This window comes from Melanostigma gelatinosum (assembly GCF_949748355.1).
Source record: "Melanostigma gelatinosum genome assembly, chromosome: 6".
Lineage (NCBI taxonomy): Eukaryota > Metazoa > Chordata > Actinopteri > Perciformes > Zoarcidae > Melanostigma > Melanostigma gelatinosum.
The window spans coordinates 17,821,903-17,841,501 of NC_136639.1; the positions used below are offsets into that span (position 1 = coordinate 17,821,903).

At 41.5% G+C, this 19,599-nt stretch overlaps 1 protein-coding gene across 1 annotated transcript in view; it reads left to right on the forward strand.

Annotated features, from left to right (window-relative positions):
• The window catches only part of ntrk2a (neurotrophic tyrosine kinase, receptor, type 2a), a gene marked incomplete at both ends in the record, with an annotated part of 63,269 nt that overhangs the window by 9,535 nt on the left and 34,135 nt on the right, over positions 1–19,599 (forward strand). The window contains 6 exons of the mRNA XM_079269443.1: positions 2,170–2,303; positions 3,178–3,310; positions 3,543–3,614; positions 3,795–4,077; positions 6,466–6,505; positions 6,785–6,884. Of these exons, the coding sequence (XP_079125569.1) occupies positions 2,170–2,303; positions 3,178–3,310; positions 3,543–3,614; positions 3,795–4,077; positions 6,466–6,505; positions 6,785–6,884 (762 nt within the window). The remainder of the gene's footprint in view (positions 1–2,169; positions 2,304–3,177; positions 3,311–3,542; positions 3,615–3,794; positions 4,078–6,465; positions 6,506–6,784; positions 6,885–19,599) is intronic.

A 19,599-nucleotide genomic window follows, 5' to 3' on the forward strand; every position in this document is an offset into this window, starting at 1 on the left:
GAAATGTAAGCTTTTCCTACCATCATACTCATTACACCTTAAACGTATGTGGCTTAATCTGATTTTTAATAAGATATATAAAAGCTTTATTTGAAACCAGTCGTTCAAAGGAAATGTGCCGTGGAAATGACAGCAGATGGATTACCAGACCTCTGCTGGTCACATCACAGCACTCTGTCTTCATCTGTCTCCCTCCCTCTCTGTCTTTCTGTCTATTTGTTTGGCTGGAATGACTGTCTATCACGTTTCATGTCCCTTTCTCATCCTTTTTTCTTTTGATTATTCTTAAAGATATTTCCTCTGCTCTCATGCTTCCTTCTCTTACTTCTGCCTCCTTTTCTTATGCATTGATATACTGTACAGTATATATACTTGCATATCTGAACGCTAGTAAGCGGGCCTTGAGTTGTGATTCGTTTGTCAAAAAACTCAATGAAAATACATTTTGCGACAGCGACAGAGGCTCACCCTCTGCAGACACTGGACTGCCAGTATTTTCCATATGTTTACAACTGGCTGAAGGTGGGTTGTAGCACGGGCCGAACGCTGAAGCACATAATACAGAAATCTTTTCACGTCGTGGCTCATGTGTCGTCACAGACGCCGGCTGGTCTGCCATGCTAATCACGGTAAATTCCTCTCCGATCCCACTTGTTGAGTCTGAACACATCCTGAAGGATTACAATCACACAGGGTGTCATGGCTGGTTTGACTACCAAAGCTGCGAGCGGCACTAATCTTACATGGAAACAATTTTCTACGTACTAACAGGTCATGACAACTGCACTCACATCAAAACAGACATTTTATTCTGATCACGGCGCTGTGGGGTGTAGCTTTGTGTGTGTGTGTGTGTGTGTGTGTGTGTGTGACCTGCAGATGGCTGTAGAGTCAGGAGAAAGCTGATTTACTGAGAGCCTGTTGAGATATGTGGTCCTGATATGGCAGCTGGCCGGCCACCACTGAAATCACTGGTTTTTATTGCGTCTCACAGTGATTGAGTGGGTTGCCGTAGTGATAAGTGGGTTGCCCTGGTGATAAGCATTCTGCCGACGGACAGAAGAGATGGAGGAGGAGAGGGAGGGGACAAGGGGAGAGGGTTCGATAAGGAATCTGTCCAGCTTTATCTGCAGTAGCTGTCGACACTCATCTCTTTTTGTCCTCCTTTTCTCTTTTGCCTCTTCTTTCGGTTCTCATCTTATATCCTGCTCTGTTCTTCTCCTCTCTTTATTTTTTTCTTGTTTTCTCTTATTCTCTCCTCTTGGTTCTAGTCTGCTGACTTTTTCTTTTTCTTCTCATTGTTCTTTCTCTTCTTTTTGTCTCCTCTTGTCTCCTCTTGTCTCCTCATCTTCTCTTTGTTCTTGTCTCTTCTTTTTGTCTCCTCTTGTCTCCTCTTGTCTCCTCTTGTCTCCTCGTCTTCTCTTTGTTCTCGTCTTTTCTCCCCTTGTGTCTTCTATTCTTTTTCACTTCTCTCATTTGCCATCTTGTATTCTCTTTTATTCTCTTCTTTTTGTTCTTGTTTTCTCATCTCTTCTCTCGGTTCTCGTCTAGTTTCCTCATCTTTTCTCTTTGTTCTTGTCTCTTCTCTTCTTTTTGATCATTGTCTCTTGTCTTCTCCTCTTCTCTTGGACCTTGTCTGGTCTCTCGTTGTCTATTCTTTTTCGTTTTGTTCTCTCCCCTTCTTTCTTCATCGGGGATGCTATTGGACAGGGGATGAGGGTGGCAAGCCTCTGATTGAGTCTGATTGGTCATACCCAGGTCACCTCCTGGCCAGCACCAGTGTCTTTGCTTTTGACTGAGGCTTCAGACTGTGTCCAATCAATTTGGTACTTGGGCTGCTGAAGACATGAACTAGTAATCAGTGTAACCATCACTGTGTTTGAACTCTGTCTCTTTGTCTGACTGTTTGATTGGGGTGAGTGTGCTTAAATGAAAGCAAGAGAGAGAGAAAGAGAGATTGAATTTGGGGTCTAGGGTAGTGTGTGTGTGTGTGTGTGTGTGTGTGTGTTTGCCTGCTCTTCCACTCTTATTGTGGAGGTTGTTACGTGCCTTGTGTTTTAACTGAAAATACAAGAGTTGGCCATGAATCCTAAGTTTGCTTCCTCCCTTTTCTCTCTACCTTGGCACCCTCCTCTTCTGCCTCTCCTCCCACCCCCTGGTTGTATGTAGAGGTTCCCATGGCAACGTTGAGCCCATCCAGCGTGACACTGATGGAGGGGAGGCACGTGGATCTGTCCTGTGCCACCTCCGGGGTGCCGTCACCTGAGCTGATATGGAACATGGCGTTGGTCTCCAACTATGAGGTCAGGTCACAGACACGGACACACAAAAGATATGTTCGGATTACGCATTACACTTCTCTTACATATAAATGAAAACAATTAGTCAGTTCATTGTTTGACAGAAAAATAGTATTAATTGTTAATGTTAATTGTTCCAGTCATTTATTGAACATAAATGTCAAAGGTTTGCTGGTTCATGCCTCTCAGATGTGAGGTGTTCGGGCATTTCTTTGTCATACATGATAGTAAACGGAAAGCCTGGGGTTCTTATAGTGCTGACAAAACATGCCTACTGAAGAAGTCACCTTGGGCTCCGGTAGATTATACTTTTCCTATTTATTTCACACGTAAAAAAGTTTAAAAAAAGAAAGAGATTTGCAGTCCTAAATGCCTCACTGTTCCTTGATCCCATAGACATTTGGAACCTGTGCTCAGCTCAGGCAGTACAAAAGCAAACTCACATGCAAACTTTGGAGAGTGTAATGAAAATAGTAAAAAGAGAGGGGGGAGAGCTGGCTGAGGGACAGCGAGTGTGATTACTGACAGTGGCAGCGAGTCTTGGTCCAACAGCATTTGGACGAAGCCTTAACGTTGAGTCCTACCTTCTACATAAAGTGCCATGAATGTGATTTCACTTGCTGAATGAGCCGAATCCAACGCTTCGTCACCGATCCAAAACATATTTAACTTGTAAATAATCTGCTTACCGGTACATTTAAAGGCCACATCTGACCAAACCATGAGGGATTATTTCTCATGGCAGTTTCACGTAAACATCCCCATACAATATCCCAAGAATCAAAAGTTATGTGACTATGAGTTAAAAAAATCCTTGTATGTGTTGAGAAAATAGCCAAATCTTCATGCTGATGTATGGATGTGTTTACCCGCTCAGATCGAGACATCAGGCCAGGTTTCGGTGCTACGGCTGTCCAACCTGTCCTCGCTGGACCACAACAGCAAGATCAGCTGCACAGCTGAGAACATCGTTGGAGACAAAGAGTCCTCGCTGCTGCTGGATATACTTTGTACGTTTGCCCTCTGGCAGGCTGACCTAATTCAATGTAGATTATTGTGTCAAAGCGTTTGTCAGTGCAGTCTTTAAAACAGAGAATTAAATGCTAGAGAAGACAACTGTGTTTTGCATGCTTCGACAGTTTTACATCTGAATTGCTCTTCGGTCTTATCTTATTTTCAGTCTGAACTGTTTGTACCTCACACTGTTGCTCCTAAACTCTCTATTCTCTCTACTACACTCAGTCCCTCCCAAAATCATTAAACTGACTGATGCAATCCCTGACCATCACTGGTGCATCCCCTTCAGCATGTCAGGTAAGACAGACATCCACATCATGTCCTTAGGCATGAAATTAATCTAAATCTTGAATAGTGTCAGAGTATATAGGAATCACAGCAATGTCTACTTAAGCAAAGAAGACAGACTTATAATATAAAAATCAGAAAAATGTAAAAATCATAGAGTCTCTTGTATTGTCTTCATTACCTTGCCAGGAAATCCAGAGCCGAAGCTACAGTGGTTTCTGGACGATAAGGCGGTGACAGAGGGGGAGTTCATCATGACCATGATTCATGACGTCACAGAAAGGGAGTACCACGGCTGCCTGCAGCTGGACAGCCCCACACACCTCAACAATGGGCGCTACAAGCTCTTGGCCAAAAACAAATTTGGGTCGGACGAAAAGGAGGTGGTTGCTCACTTCATGCGTAAGCCCTGGGATGGTGAGGAGCTGATTGTTGTCTGTAGAAAATCAAGCTTTTACTTTCTTCAAAAAACGTACAGAACTGAAACAATTGTTCAATAACTGCAAGTATTAGCATATGAATTCTTGAGTTACGGTCACATTAACCTTTGACCCCCAAAAATCGAATCAGTTCAAGCTTAAGTGCAACTGAAATTCCCTCCAGGCGTTTCTGAGGTATCCCGCTCACAACAATGGACTGGACGGACGGACAGCCCGAAAACACACTGCCTCAGGCCATGGCTGTAGCCGGCCTGTAATCACTTTTACAGTCACTGTTCCAGGTCTTTTGTGCTGTTCTAAATCGCTCTCTCTTTGCAAATTTGTTCCTCATTCTTTATGCCAAGATTGTGAATTTGTTACAGAGTCACTGTCGCACAATTACGTTCAGTAAATGGGGAGCAGCTTTTGACCGTTGTCTGGAGAAGCCTCCCCCTTTAGACTTTCAAAACATGTTCCTCTCACTGATGCTGTCTCACAGCTTGATTATGACAGACTACTTTTTTGCAAAAAAAGGGACGTCATACTGGCAGTTTTGTATGAGCAAATTAGAGGTAGTCACCAGATTTAAAGAAGGAGCTTTTATAATTATTATTAATTGATTGAACACAGAATGTGGTGGATGTTTTGCATATTAAATGATGTGAGCGTAAAGATGATGACAATAAAAGTAAGACATGTGACTTGCAAGACATTCATTGGCATGAAATCATTTTTTGAAGATGCAGATGGTTGTGTGAAGAATCAGTATCAATACAGGTACAAATCTAGAGTATCTGCATATTGCAATAAAACGCCAACAACGTTTCTACCTCCTTGGGTATATCAGGCAAATGGCTAACGTGTCAGAATCGAAGAAATAACTTGAATCAGGAGTGTGGATACTGTCCAAGAAGTGTTTGATCTCAGTGTTTGTCCTTATGTGCAGGAACGGAGAAGGAGACGGGAGACTATTATGGTGAGTGAAATAAATATTCATTGCTACAAATGTTTTTATCAAATGTAAAAGTGTTAAATCCAACAAATCCAGTTAAGATTCATTGTGTGTTCATAGTGTCACTGTTCTCAGATCAATGTTTCTTTCTGTTTAACATCTCATAATTTTCATCCTCGTCAAGTAACACAAATTACATTTTAGAAATCTTTCTCTTTCTCTCTTTTCTTTCAAGTTGCTGAGGGTGCGTTACATACCTACACATCCTTGCAGCTAGGGATTAGGGTTGTTGTTTGTCTTTTTCCCACACTGTGTCCCCCGATGTTATTTGTTAATTTTTTTCTGATGTCGTGCATGTTAAATATATGTTGTTTTTTGGTTTGTGTATGGTGTTTGAGTAATGAATATGTTTTTTTAAACAAGCTCAGAGAACAGGCATGACTGACAACATTGTTTGTGGAGTGCATGTCAAATAATTTACACTTTAAGAATATTGATTTGTTTGGGACCTAATTTGTCTCTATTGTCTCTTTTCTCTCATGCTGCTTCTCCAACACTGCCCCCCCCCCTTCTGCAGATCTAATCACAGGTACTGCCACGCCTTTTATTTGCTCACTCCTAATTACAAACATTGCTAAGCCCTACCCCCTTAAATTACCATTGATATGCCTATCAAGTTTCTGTTCCCGCATAACACATAGTTCACAATGATAATGGTGGCAGATGTACCTTGATTTTAGACAGAGGCAGACAAAAGCATCTTCTCATTTCTAGCCGGTGAACATGCTGTAACTAATCCAACGTTAGCCCCTTGAGTTGGTTGAAAACAGATTTTTTAATGCTTCTGACTAAAATCAGAACACTGTAAAATGCTTTTAAATATACACTTGGCTAAATACATTATATTGTTCCAAAGCCCTTAGGCTAATGCTTTACGTCCCAGGCAATAACGTGATGAAAACATGTAAACAAAGAAACAGCAATGTTCTTGAATTGCAGTGTAGAGTTAGTTCGTCCCAATACCCTGGATAACCCTGATTAGCTGCTCATACTTTTTAATTTTTGTATTAATTCTTAATTCTTTGTATGTTTAAACATCGTGTTTTACTTTTAACATGAGGAAAGAAGAGCCTTTGAGGATGAGGGCCAACCAAAGTGTTTGGCAAACGCACCGCAGATAACAAGGCTGAGGTTGTGGGAACTAAAGGAAATAGCCAGAGCTGCTAACGTTAGCCTTGTCTACACTGTAGCATTCAGGAATGGCTCTCACACATGGCTCTGTCAATTAACAAAGTGAAAAGTACTAACCGCCTTGAACTAAATTCACCCGCTGAACAAGCTGTTCAGCGGGAACAGAAGCAGATGACCAACAGGTCATATTTAATCAAGAAAGCATACTATTATATAGTCCTTTACTCTAGCTGCAATTCACTCCTCGAGTGACTCTTCCTCTCTCTCTCTCTCTCTCTCTCTCTCTCTCTCCATCAACAGAGGGCCCCCCTGTAGACCCCCCTGAAGACAGAGTCGCTGTAAGTCACGTGTTACTGTTGTGCTCTGTCTCTATTTCTTTGCTGATGGCCTCAGTCAGCCGTTGACAGTTTGTGCCTGTTTTATTCTGTATATTTGTGTGACCTGTGAGGCATCTTTGTTTTAATGTTTGAAGTAATTGAATGAATCCAGCACAATAAAAAGATATAGCACTACTCCAGAAAATCTGCCTGTGGTTTGCACCTTCTGCTGTGGAGTTTATTATGTGTGATTGTCTCTTCAGCATAGGAGATTTATAAGTCTGTTTTCTAATTTTGCAGGTGTACGTGGTGGTGGGCATTGCTGCTGTCGCCTTCACCGGTTTCCTTCTAATGTTGGTTGTTCTGAAGTTTGGAGGGAACTCCAAGTTTGGCATCAAAGGTAAGACTCCTGACCATTGGTGGCTTCCATCGTTTGGGTTGACTAAATGAATAAACTGAATTAATGCCCCAAAGAATGATGGTGATTTGTTGTTTGTGGACATTGATGGCTTCATGGATACATCAAAAACACATTTTAAAAGATGAATCCAAAATCACCTGCTATTGCTTCCAAATTGTCTTTCACGGAGGCTAGCAAGAGATTACTAAAGACAAGTTGTTAATGTTTAACAGCCTTGACGGGCAGATACATTTTTTAGCTTCAGCTAAGCCACAGACTTGAAGCACGTATCCCATTAATGCAGGAGTATGAATCCAGCTTCAGTCTCACTTGCGGGACACCTGGTCATTCTTGCTCACATTACGAGGGATATATTGGACAATTTCCTCGCGGTGGTTATTTCAGCTCAACAGGTAATAATCTAGGACCAAAGTCTAACATGGGATAGCTTCATGTATTATGATCAGACAGGTTATGATGACAAAGGAAAAATAATAATTTCTGGGACTCAAAATTTGTGTTTGTGGTTGCACAATACATCTCATTGAATATGCAGACCATCATGTGTCCATGGATCCATCCCGTTCAGGTGGAAACAGCTGCTGTTTGAAGGAGGTTCATCGGGTGATTAACATGCACGTCGACTAAACTGAGCTCCTGTAGCCTTCGTCATGTTGATGTTACACTACTGTGGTGACTTCTGCAATGGCTACAAGTGCAATTAATCTATTTTCTGTTCTGCATCATACTGACCTACTGATAACTGATTTGTCTTTGTTTCGCTCATTTTGACGCTTTGTTGAAATTTCCTCATACTTTGTGCACTAACAACACCTCCATCACTCCTTCCTTTTCTACATACATAACGATGGTAATGCTGTTTTTTCAAATGTAGACGTGTTCGTCGTGCCGCTAAAGAACTGCGAGCATACTGACGATCATCTTTATTTATCACTGGCTCAACTCAGCTTCCAGAAAATCCCAGATACATAAGCTTGGTGTAGGAACTGTTTTCTGTGCCTTCTATTCAGTTGACTTTTGAGTCGCGCAGTTTTGTTAAAAAAAGCATAATGCATTCATGATAAGCAACCCAAGAAATCAACATTCTGAGGATGAATTTTGTGCGGTTGAAACAGTTTCTTTAGGAATCAATAACCACTTGAACCAATAGCATTTGATGCAGTGAAGGTCCAAATGCGCCTGTACCTGTGTGTTGGTGTGTGTTTGTGTGTGTGACTCTTGTTTGCACTGTTGAAGATGCAGTATTTTGGCATTGATTTATTTATGACCCCCCAGAGAGGAGGGGTGCAAGACAGATGAAGCAGCGAGCACATACATTGTGTGTGTGTGTGTTTGTATTTATGGTCTTATGTGCGGTTTCTTCTTTCTCCAGGAGAGGTGAATGAGGTTGCTCGGAAGGAAATAATCTATCTAATGCCTCTCTGCATCCCCCTAGACATCAGTATTTGTGTTTAAGTGTGTTTTCTTGTACGTCTAAGCATTTTTGCACGTGTGTGTGTGCTTCTCTTCGTGTGTAGGATGTTGGGTCACATTACGGTTTTGCCCTTCTGATTTCTCCCCTCGAGTCTTCAGCCTTCTCTTTTTCCACTGTCGACTTCCTCCTCCCATGCCGTCCTGTCCTCATGCTCCACAGACATCCAGGTGTATGTGCCATGCAGCATGTTGACATTGTGTGTGTGGAGAGAGAGGGACTTTAAGACAGCGTATTAAGGTTGAGGGAGGGGGTCATTTGCAGAGAAAAAAAAAAACCTTCTGTGATTAAAGTAATATATAAACTATGAGGGGAAAAAAAACCCAAATAACAGTGGAGTAAAGAACTGTGTTGATGAAACACTTTTGAGTAATTTTGAGTAATCACATGGTTTCACTTTGCAAGGTTGGATGAACCTCATCACACCACAGATGCCTCTGTTAAACACTGAGTGCAAAATATATTGTACTGTATCGGACTCTCCATCCATCCATCTATTCTCATCCACTTATCCGTGGCACAGCCTTCCATTCAGAAGGAGGAAGCAACTACACCGCCCGAGTCTTGGCCTGAAAGACCACACCAGGGCTGCATTTCACCAAACTAAATTTGGGCTTGTATCCTGGATGAGTCCCATTTGCCACAAATTGTCTGGTAATGAAGGAAATCTTTTGAAGTCCAAGTGCAAGCAGCTGTTATTTACACTGAAGTGTGTGAACAAGTGAAAGATTGTAGCTAAGTTGTATTTATTCAGGACGTACTCTTTAAATGAAGAACGAATTCTGTGCGATTGTTGAATGCTGCAAAAATGAGAATGATTTGGACTCTGAGAAACATAAAGGGTGATAGCAGGCTGGCTTAAAAAGGCCTGTTGGGAAGCTTGACAGTTTCCACAAAATTACACATAACAACCCGCTCAAAGTGACAGCAGCTTCCTGGAAGACAAAACAGATCAGACAGTGAAGGCTGAGAGCGAAGGAGTTACCTCAGCAGCATCTATATGTGTTCATGCCCCTCGAAGCACCTGTAAGGAGGGAAGCGTCAACATAAACCTGAGTTCTGATGCTCGAACAAGACGGAAATGTCAAGACAGGGGCGGGAGGAAGGAGTGATTGAAAGTGAAACGGCAAATGTGAAGTGGAGAAGGTGAGAAGAAGAGAGAGCGAATGCTAACATTGACATTTGACAAGAGAGCAAGAAAAACAGAGAAATCCAGCGAGGGAGTGAGAGAGGAAGAGATGTAAAGAAAGCATAGAGGAGAAAAGAGATGGAGAGAGAAGAGCTAGAAAGAAGATGTTAGAGACTAAGAGAGCAAGACAAAAAGGAAAATAAAACTGAGAAGAAACGAGAGACTGAAGAAAGTTCTCCCTTGTCCACTTATCAATGATTCATCATTAGCGCAGGTTTCAGTTTTTATCCTTGTTTGGCGGAGTTACAAGCCTCCATCACCTCCCTCCCTCTCACATGCACACACCGCTCTTCACTGCTGAGCGATCAATATGACACCCTCAAGGTCAGCAGGGCTTCCTTCTGGGGGCCGAGCGAGCATGCTCCGCGTACCCGCCACCTCCTCCTCCTCCTCCTCCTCCTCACCCTCCTCCCTTTCTTCTCCCTCTCCCTGCTGAAAAGCAGCTTTTGCCTCCAGCTCTTGAAGTTTGTTTTCGAAGAAAGCTGCTCACCCGCACAACTTTTGAAAAAGAAAAACGAAAGCTGAATGAGTTGAACCACAAACTGAAGAGGCTGCTTTCAGAGCACTGACCGAAATGTGTCGGCACAACTGTAGAATCAGCATCTGGTCAGATTCTTACTATTTGATCAAATATGTCTTCATTTAAATCACAATATTAGTTCCTGTGTGGCTGCTTTGTGTTTATTGATACATTCGAATAAGTTTGACTCATGAAAAGCTGTTAGGCCCAGTGGCGCCAGTTTGTAGGGGGCTCGCTCTTTGACACGGTAACCTGACAGCGACAGACTGATAACAGCATTTGAAATATAACTATGTAATGTGTTGTTATAAGTGAGTCATTTATTTAACGATAACAGAGTCTTACAAAGAATCTGACAAAGTAAAGTATTGGCATGCTGTAATGCTGCACCAACAACAATAAAGAAATTTGTATTTAATTAAAATAAATGACATCAAAGTTTTTGCACTGATTGGCTACTGTGCTAAAAACAACCAGGAGATTCAAACTTGGGAAAAACGTCACTTGATGTCTTAAAATTGTGTCCTCTCTTTCATGAGCACTTTGAGGAAAGACTGGATAGGTGAAAGCAGGCAAAGTAGTGTTTCTATCATGTTGCATTAAACTCTCCATCCTTTGTCCATCTCAGCCACAGGGGGTCCATTTATTTTGATCTGCACACAAGCAGGCTTTTCTCTGAGATCTGTCTTGATCTATTGACGAATAATTACACAAGTACATTCATTGCAAATTAAAGTTGAGCAACAAAAAATGTAACTTTGTAAAGTGCATCCCTACATAAACTGCTTACAGACTAACGGGTGAAAACATGATGATCACAGCATGTTTTACCCTCTTCAGAAGTCTCTCTCACAGTTCACACGGAGAGCAGAGATCACATTAAGCTCAGTATTTGGTTTAAATATACTAGCTTGTCTTAAAAGCAAACACTTCTTACCTGTCATCACAGCGACACTGCCTCTCCCCAAACAAAATATACAAGCCGCTGGTATCGCTTTGGTTGCGATTTCCTCACGGATGGCTTCAGTGCAGGAGTCAGCCCTCCAATGGCTCCATGTCAGGAAACTGACCAAAAGGTTCCCCTTCTCTCTACCTAAAACATTCAAAACATGCATGTATTTCATACAGTATACCCAGCTCGAAGTCAGATGTATATGATTCAACTATAAAGTTAAAGTACCTGATGATCCAGCTGCTTGGTTAGTGACACATACCCAGGTGTGGACTCGCATTAACTTGGTCTGATGACTTGAATCTTATGACTTTAGACTCAAACTCGACTTGACTTTAACACCACTCCTGACCTCACTTGGACTCTATTCGTTTGACTTGAAATGACATGATACCACCCATAAGCCCAAACAGTAAGTTATATTTTAAGAAAAACGAAGCAGCGAATCAGCTCCTAAGTTTCCTGGCAACGAATGTATTATGACTCAATCTGACAGCAGCAATGATGGAGAAGGGAAGTACAACTACTCAAGTACTGTACTCAAGTACAGTATTGAGGTACTTGTCCTATTCTTGAATATTTCTATTTAATGTTAAGTTATACTTCGACTCACGTACTTTTAAAAGCGAAATATTGAACCTTTTATCGCACTATATTTCTTCTAAAGTTGCGGCAAAAATCGCCAAAATGTTCTTTTAATTTGTCAACCGTCTATGGTTCTTTAAAGTGTCTCGATTATGCGAAACTTGCTAAATCAATTCAACAGGCACCATGTTCAGAAAAAAGGTTGAACAATGAACAAAATGTAAAAAAAACAACCAAAAAAACACTCACTGCACGGTCATCGGTCTTTAACTTCAGGTCGTAGAACTGGAGAAACTGTTTTGTAAATGTCACATTTCTGCAGTAATTGGGTTCTAAATAAATGGAACTAAGTTCTGTTAAGAAATAACTCTCTTTAATAGTGATTTTCTGTTATTTTTAGAGGCTGCGGAAGCACCCGTGTGCAAATCCAAACAGAGAGAATAATCTGAGAGAACTGGTTCATTTTGAAAAGGGAAAGTGTTCGTTGGTGGTCAGAGTCAGAGAACATGGACATAGTGACCATGAGATTGTCTCTCTCTTCTCATCTTTGCCAGGCGAGTCCACAGTGCTGCCGTACATTATCTCCTGTCTTGTATTGGTCAGCTTGACCCTTACAAAAGGGTGAGAGTTGTGAGAAATTGGATAGTTGAAACTGCGAGTGCCGTGTGGGAACAGGACATTTTGTATAGGAACAGTTTGTGCAGGGCAAAGATGAAAATGATTACAGAGCAGCTGTAGTAAAAAATTCTTTCCATTTTGAAATACAAGGGCTTTTTTAAAATTGAATCATTCTCTGCTTCGAAAAAGAAAGCACTTTGAAATGTTCAGTGTGACCTCGTTTGATTCTCCCGTCGACAACCCCGCATGCTTATCAGAGAACATAAATGGACTTTCAATGGTCATACAAGGAAACCAGGGGGCCATGGGGCTTACTCAAAACATGCACTAACTTCATATTTATCTACATATTTAGGAGATTACAGATACCAAAGTCTGGGATGTGAGGTTTTCTGGCGGCATGCTGTAATTTATTAATGGACATCCTTTTACCTTAATGCTATTTTCAGATGGCTGAACATGGATCAATGGTTTGACTGTCATGTAATTGCTACATAAACAGGGCTCGTATTTAATTGTTGGAAAGTATTCCATTAAAAAAACATCACTGTGACTGTTTCTCAAGTGTATCCTGAGATTCTCTTGGCAGCACAGCTAACACAACCGGTGCCAGTGTTTCCTCTAAACACCACTCAACCCACCAAAGCAAAAAAAAGGATTTCATATGTGAGAAGAGAAAAATGATGTGAAAAAAATCAAATTCAATTTTCTCAGAAACAGATTCTGCCATTGTTACATGGAGGCCAACATGTTACCACATATATTTAAGGCAGGCAGAGCCTTGACACGTATATGCCTCATAACACGTGAATTGCAACGGAACTTTAACGATTGTGAAGAAACAAAACATACTCTGCAAATCCCTCACTGTAAAATGTACTGTGTATGGAAGCATTTGAGTTGTTAGTCACAAGTAAGTCTCGTGGTTTGGCTTTGAAGTCCCAAGTGCAAGTCCTGAACGTTGTGTTTCAAGTCCTGAAAACGTCATGCCTTCACCAAATGTAATGGCATTTCTAATTTAAATTTGGCAACATTTCAAATAAACATGATTTGGTGTGCCTTGGAGTTTGACAAAATGCTATTAATTGTGAATCTAGTTTTGAATCCCTGAGTGAATCTATCTTTCAACATTTGCAACAAAAGATAAATGTAAAAACAAATGCAAAGATTCACATGAGAGCCATCGTTTTCGTTGCTGAAAAGGCAGACCTGCACTTTATAGTGGGTAGGTATTTTCTTTTAGATTAACCTGAAAATAAGATGATATTTTGTTCTCTAGTACACACATGTACAGTCTAGTGACAGTTGTCACGGTCTGTCCACAGACATCAAAACACCTGGCAGAGCACTCAAACAGCCTCTGTGGTAGTTCTTGCTGCAGTAGGTTTCTCCAGGATCACATTTTACCACAATCACTCAAAATCTTTCTCAAAATATAACTTACTGTTTGGGCTTATGGGTGGTATCATGTCATTTCAAGTCAAATGAATAAAGTCCAAGTGAGGTGCAGGAGTGGTGTCAAAGTCAAAGTCGAGTTTGAGTCTAAAGTCATAAGATTCAAGACATCAGACCAAGTTATGCGAGTCCACACCTGTTTGTGTATGCAGACATTCATACTGCGTTTTCGTGTACATCACATCAGTGTGATTTTTTCCCCCTCAGACAGCATGACAGCGTGTTGTTGTTGTTCAAGGTCCTGCTGGTCGCTCGGTAAATGCCACTGCTGCCAGAAAGTGTGTACATGCTGCATCAATGTGGCTTTTTCTTGGCAGTCCAGTGAATGTCTTTATGAGAGGGTCTATGTTAATGAAGCTTTAGATATCGATCAACACCTAGTCCTGCTGCACTCAGGCAGATACTCAAGCGACCAAGAGACAAACAAACACAAACACAAACACACACACACACACACACACACACACACACGCACACACACACACGCACAAACACACACACACACACACACACACACGCACACACACGCACACACACACACACACACACACACACACACTTAAGTCCCCAGTTTTCCTGAATATGTATGAGAGTTGGCAAAGATGCATGCCAATATCATTTACTGTCTGGCTGCTTTTGTGTTGTATATTTGTAGAGCTTTTTCTGCACAGCAGGGAAGGAGATAAAAGAGAGGGAGGGAGGGGGAAAGAGGGGGGAGAGAAAGAGAGAGCAGCAGTACTGAGCGATTGGGAGCAGCACTATAACAGATAGAGGTTTATTGATTGATCAATTGATCGTTTGCCTCTCCAGACTTCCCATCACTGCCTAATGCTAAGTTCAGCAGCTCTGGTGTGTGTGTGTGTGTGTGTTGCATCCAAACAAAAAATGGATGCAAGAGATGTAGGGAGAAAAAGGTGCAAAATAGAAAGAAAGCAAGTCCTCTGTGAATAAATGTGTGTCCTTTTTTTCTCTGACACATAAACATGTTCATACCTGCATGTCTGGCAAAGTATTTTACTCTTCATAACAACCAAATCCTCATGATTCTAACATGTGCCTGAAGCAACGGAGACACATCCAACCAGTTACATTCATCACGACCTAATCTCAAGCTGACATGCCGAGAACAATACATCCAGCATATTTCCTGAGAACATGCAAATAAAACAGATGTTACATGCAATACAGTCAAAATGATGACAATGTCCGACAGCAGATCAAGTACAGGATTCGTCCAAGTACTGTCAAATTACAAAATGATCACAACGAGTCAGACAATCTTGGGAAGTTTGTCAAAAACGATAGTGGCTGGTGTACTTGTTTGTTCATTTGCATTTCTGTTTTTCAATTGTTGAACAATAAGCGTCACCGTTTCTTTCACTGTTTACAATAGAAGTTCAAAAAGAAAAGTAGAAGTCACATTAAATATTAAAGATGATGTATTAAAGATTGTCTTGAAGATCTTATGAATGTTTAACAACGTATGTAAGTGGCAGAATCACTGTAAGGTGATTATCTTTTGTTATCATGTTAGAGTATTCCTCATCAAGCAGGTTAATGGAAATAGTTTATTTCCTCAAAGGAAAACAGACATTTGAAGTTCACCAAATAGACGTACACTGGGTCTGAGTTCTGCTTCTTTGTATGCTAGTTTATTAGAGGAAATGTTTGTATGAAAACCCTGCAGAAGATCAGACCCATCTGAAGTGGTACCACTACATTACTGATATGTAATGCTTGTTTGTTGGGACAGCTGATTTATTTCATAAGTAGTTTTCTTGAGAATTTGAGTGAAAAGGGTTCCAATTTGAAATTCATTTCACTGGCTGGAAGATAGCGGGACATGCTTGTGTGTGAGGCGAGCAAGAGGGTGAATCTTGGTGTGGGAAGAATGGAGAAAAAACAACATGCATGTGACAGACAGTGAAAGAACATGTGAAAAGCAGAGAGCAAAGCCTTCCATTTCTCCGTGTTTGTACCTGAAAGAGAACAACCAAAACAGCCCAATGCAGAAACAGATACTACAGCAAATACAGTATGTTCGGAGCCTCGGAGAGGATTTATTACTGTGTTTCTTAAAGTCCAGTCCATGGCCCAGTGCCAAGACGTACCATTTTGCTGAGCTGTCCGTGGGTTTCTTAGCTGACGTAACTGATGAAAAATACTCCCAACCAAGGAAGAAGCAGTCTGGAGCTGACATGTACAGAAAAGCAACCGTATGTCCTGAGAAAATGCAGTTTAAACAGACAGATGGTGCTCAGACTGCAGTCACAACAATAAGGAGAAATGTGTGTTGTATATGTAAGCATGAGTAATCTTTATTGCTCAATACAAGTGAAAAAAAAAACACATTTCAGAAGGGGCTGTATCACACAAACGGATTTAGTGAAATCCATATTGAAATCAGTTTGTGCAAATTAGGGCTGCAGCTAGTAATTATTTTCATTATCAATCCATCTTTCCATTATTTTCTTGATTAATTCATCCATTATTTGATTTATGAAATGCCTGAAAATAGTCCCAGAGCCCAAGGCAACATTTCTTTCAAATAGTTTATTAAAAGATATTTAGAAAACCAGCAAATATCCACAGTTGAGATGCTGGAACCAGAGAACATTTGTCATTTTACTAACATAGACTTTAGCAAATGAGAAATAACTGAAGCCAGTCAGTTGTTGAAAAAAATGCCGGACTACAATGATGAGATGCATAATTCACCAAAGGTTTGTCGAAGCCTCACCATTGTTGCCAAACAAGATGAGTGAAGAAGGACAAACACTAAAGAAGGGAAGTTTGTCAAGTGAGTCGATTTTTGTTGAAATGAGCGAGGTTGAAATGGATTTGTTGTTCAGTGTAGCATGTCGGCACCGTGTGAGGACCAATAGTCTGTTGTTGCTTGTAGTGCATGGAGCCCTGTGTGTGTGAGTGTGTATGTGTGTGTGTGAGTGTGTGTGTGTGTGTGTGTGTGTGTCTGTGTTTAGAGAAAAAGTGAGAGACAACAAATGAATCTGTGTGAGAGATGCAGACAGAAAATGTCTCGTGTGTATGTGTGAGTGTGTGTGTGCGTGTGTGAGTAGTTGTCAGAAGGTCTGTAGTGTGACATGGGGCGACATCCGTTGCCCATTGAATGCCGTAGCCATGGCAACCTGCGTCATTGCCAACCTGCGCTGCTCCAAAACTAAATCACGATCACTCGCCAGCGTCTGGGAGAGGAGTGAATCACTACCTTCAGACACGCGCTCACAAACACACACATGCGGAGACACGGGTGCAACACCTGGGACCGACTAAAGCCAGCAGACTGAGAAGTGAGCAGACAACCGACGTCAAATGGTAAACCATGGGTTTATTACTGCAGCACAACAACAGAGAGATTGTTTGCCCCATTTACTGGCTTTGTTTAGGAAGTGAGTCATAGGATGAAAAACATTGTCTTTAACTCATCCCACACTGACAGTGATTGGCTGCCAAACGTGACATTGACACGGATTCTCGAGGTTGATGATGTAACATTGAGTTCGGGTGGTGTAACGTCCACTGCGCACCTCCACAAGTATTCAGCTGACTCGTTGTATCGTAGTGTTGGGGGACAAATTAAAGCCGAAAGTGTCTCTGGCGGATTCTTATTAGGTCACTGCGTGACTCAGGAACGTTCCTCAAGGGGGACATCACATCCTTCTTCCTCAGACTGCCTGCAGTGGTGGAGATATTGTTTTGGCACTGGACATAACAAGCAGCTATACTGTACGATTAAACACAATCTGGATGTATTCCTCAGTGTGTTTATTCACTCGTGCTGTTTTTCAGTTTTAATAAGCAAAGAGAGATGCTAACAGAGGATGAGTATCGCCTCTATTCCAGACTGTCTTATCCTCCGGCCCTCATTCGTTTTGTGATAGAAGCTACAGGAGTCACACTGTAGCTCCTACACTAATTATTTGATTATTTATTTGCATTTTAAGATGTACAAGTGATCTTAACATCCAGTGTCCATGGAGGAAGCAAGAGAGTGCGGTCTTTATGTAGCCAGACAGAAAGTAAAGGTGTTGGTTGGTGGTCTGAATTTCATGCAGGAGACTGGAGTCTGTGTCCCGTCCTGACGTGGGAACGTCTTTTAGAAGGGCTCAGGAAAACAGCATTTTGATGCAAACACATACGTACTTCAACCAAAACAGGAATTTTTGGATTACAATACATAAGAACCACCACTGAGAAGCTACAGAATGATATGAAAAGCTAAAAAAAAAAAGGACCCGCTCTTTAAAACTCTCTTGTTTGACAAAAGGGTTTCCTCTTTTGAGAGGGACATGCCACGAGTACAAGGAAAAATGACCTCCATTGTTAAACTAAATGTTAAAATCTCAATAGCTCCATGAGTTGGCATATATCCCCTCTAAAACACAGCGGGAGGCCAAACAAGGCCAAACAGCAAGTGTAGTAGTACTGCAGCAGGCAATCAAAAGAAATGTACCGTAACTAAGACCCCGAGGACATAAAGCTGCTGCATGAAATTAAATCGAAACCACGGCTGTGACAAAACTGGAATTTGACTCTTATTCTCTCTTTTTTTTTACCTCATCTCTATCTCTCTCCCCTCATCTGTCTGATGTTTCACGAGACGTGAGTCACCTACCTACAGCCGTCTTCTAACACACAAACTCTGGCTGCAGGTGTTTTGGTGACATTTCTCATTTTCCTCTCAGATATTCAGAATGCATTTAAACCTTAATGCCGCATCCAGCAGAGAGGTTTTATTCATTTTGGCTGGCTCAGCCTCTGTCGTAAACTGACAGGTTGGTAAACGTGCACACACGTAATCCTCCAACAAAGATAAGGCTGTTATGTTGGGCTGGCACCGACTCCCCCAGTGACATGCCAGGTGTTGGTATCAGTCCGTGCTTTGACTGTGAAACATGCAGGAGATTATCTTTTGTGTGTGTCTTTGCAGGCAAAGACGTGACACAAAGTTGAAACAGTTGGATTGCGCTCACTGGTACGAGGTAGGAAAGTAGGTGCGAGCGTGTCCATTGATCTGGGAGCAGTGGGAAGGTCGAGGGCTATCAAGTGAAGCGCAGGATCAATACGTTTATTGTTCAGGTTTTGTTTGGTAAAAGGTCACTTCATCTCTACTGTGAGTACATTTTTAAAACAACAAATCAACACTTTACTGGGAAGCTGCTCTTTGTGGATCAGTGGAAAATATCACAGTGGCTGTGACCTTTGCTGCCTAATTGATAAATAAATCCACTCAGCATCATCACACACAGAGACGATGAGGCACTGTTGGCTTATCTCTGTACCTTATGATCTTGATCGGTCTTTGGAGATTTGGGTTGATCTAGGAGGCTAGTTAGTCGCACTTCATGGTTATTTGGCTCAAACAGTGAGTCCACGACTTTGGTCCAGACTGAAATCGGGCGGATTAAATTTGGTCAAGACGTTCATCGTCTTTGTTTTAATCCAGCGCCATCAGCAGGTCAGCATTTGACTTTGTCCAATACTTTGGTTTATGGCTTTAAACTCATGACTAAACTAATAACATACCCAAAAACAGAAGTTAGCACCAATTAGCAAATGTTGGCATAACACGCATAACACGCTACGGTAAGATGGTGAAGATGGTGAACATGATACTCTCTAAACATCAGCTTGTTGGTATTATTGAGCATTGGCATGATTTTGGCACCTAACTACTTCAACCCTGTTCAGCGTAGAAACATCCCTACGTTATCTCACCTACTTTTAGTGCTTGTATCTTTCATACTATTCAAAATATTTGACATTTTTTTCCCTTTCACATGACTAGACAAAATGTTCACAGAGTGGGTGACATCATACGCAGAGTGGGGTAAAGCTGTTGAACCCTTATTGAAACAATTCGATCTTGAACTTTCTCTTACTCCC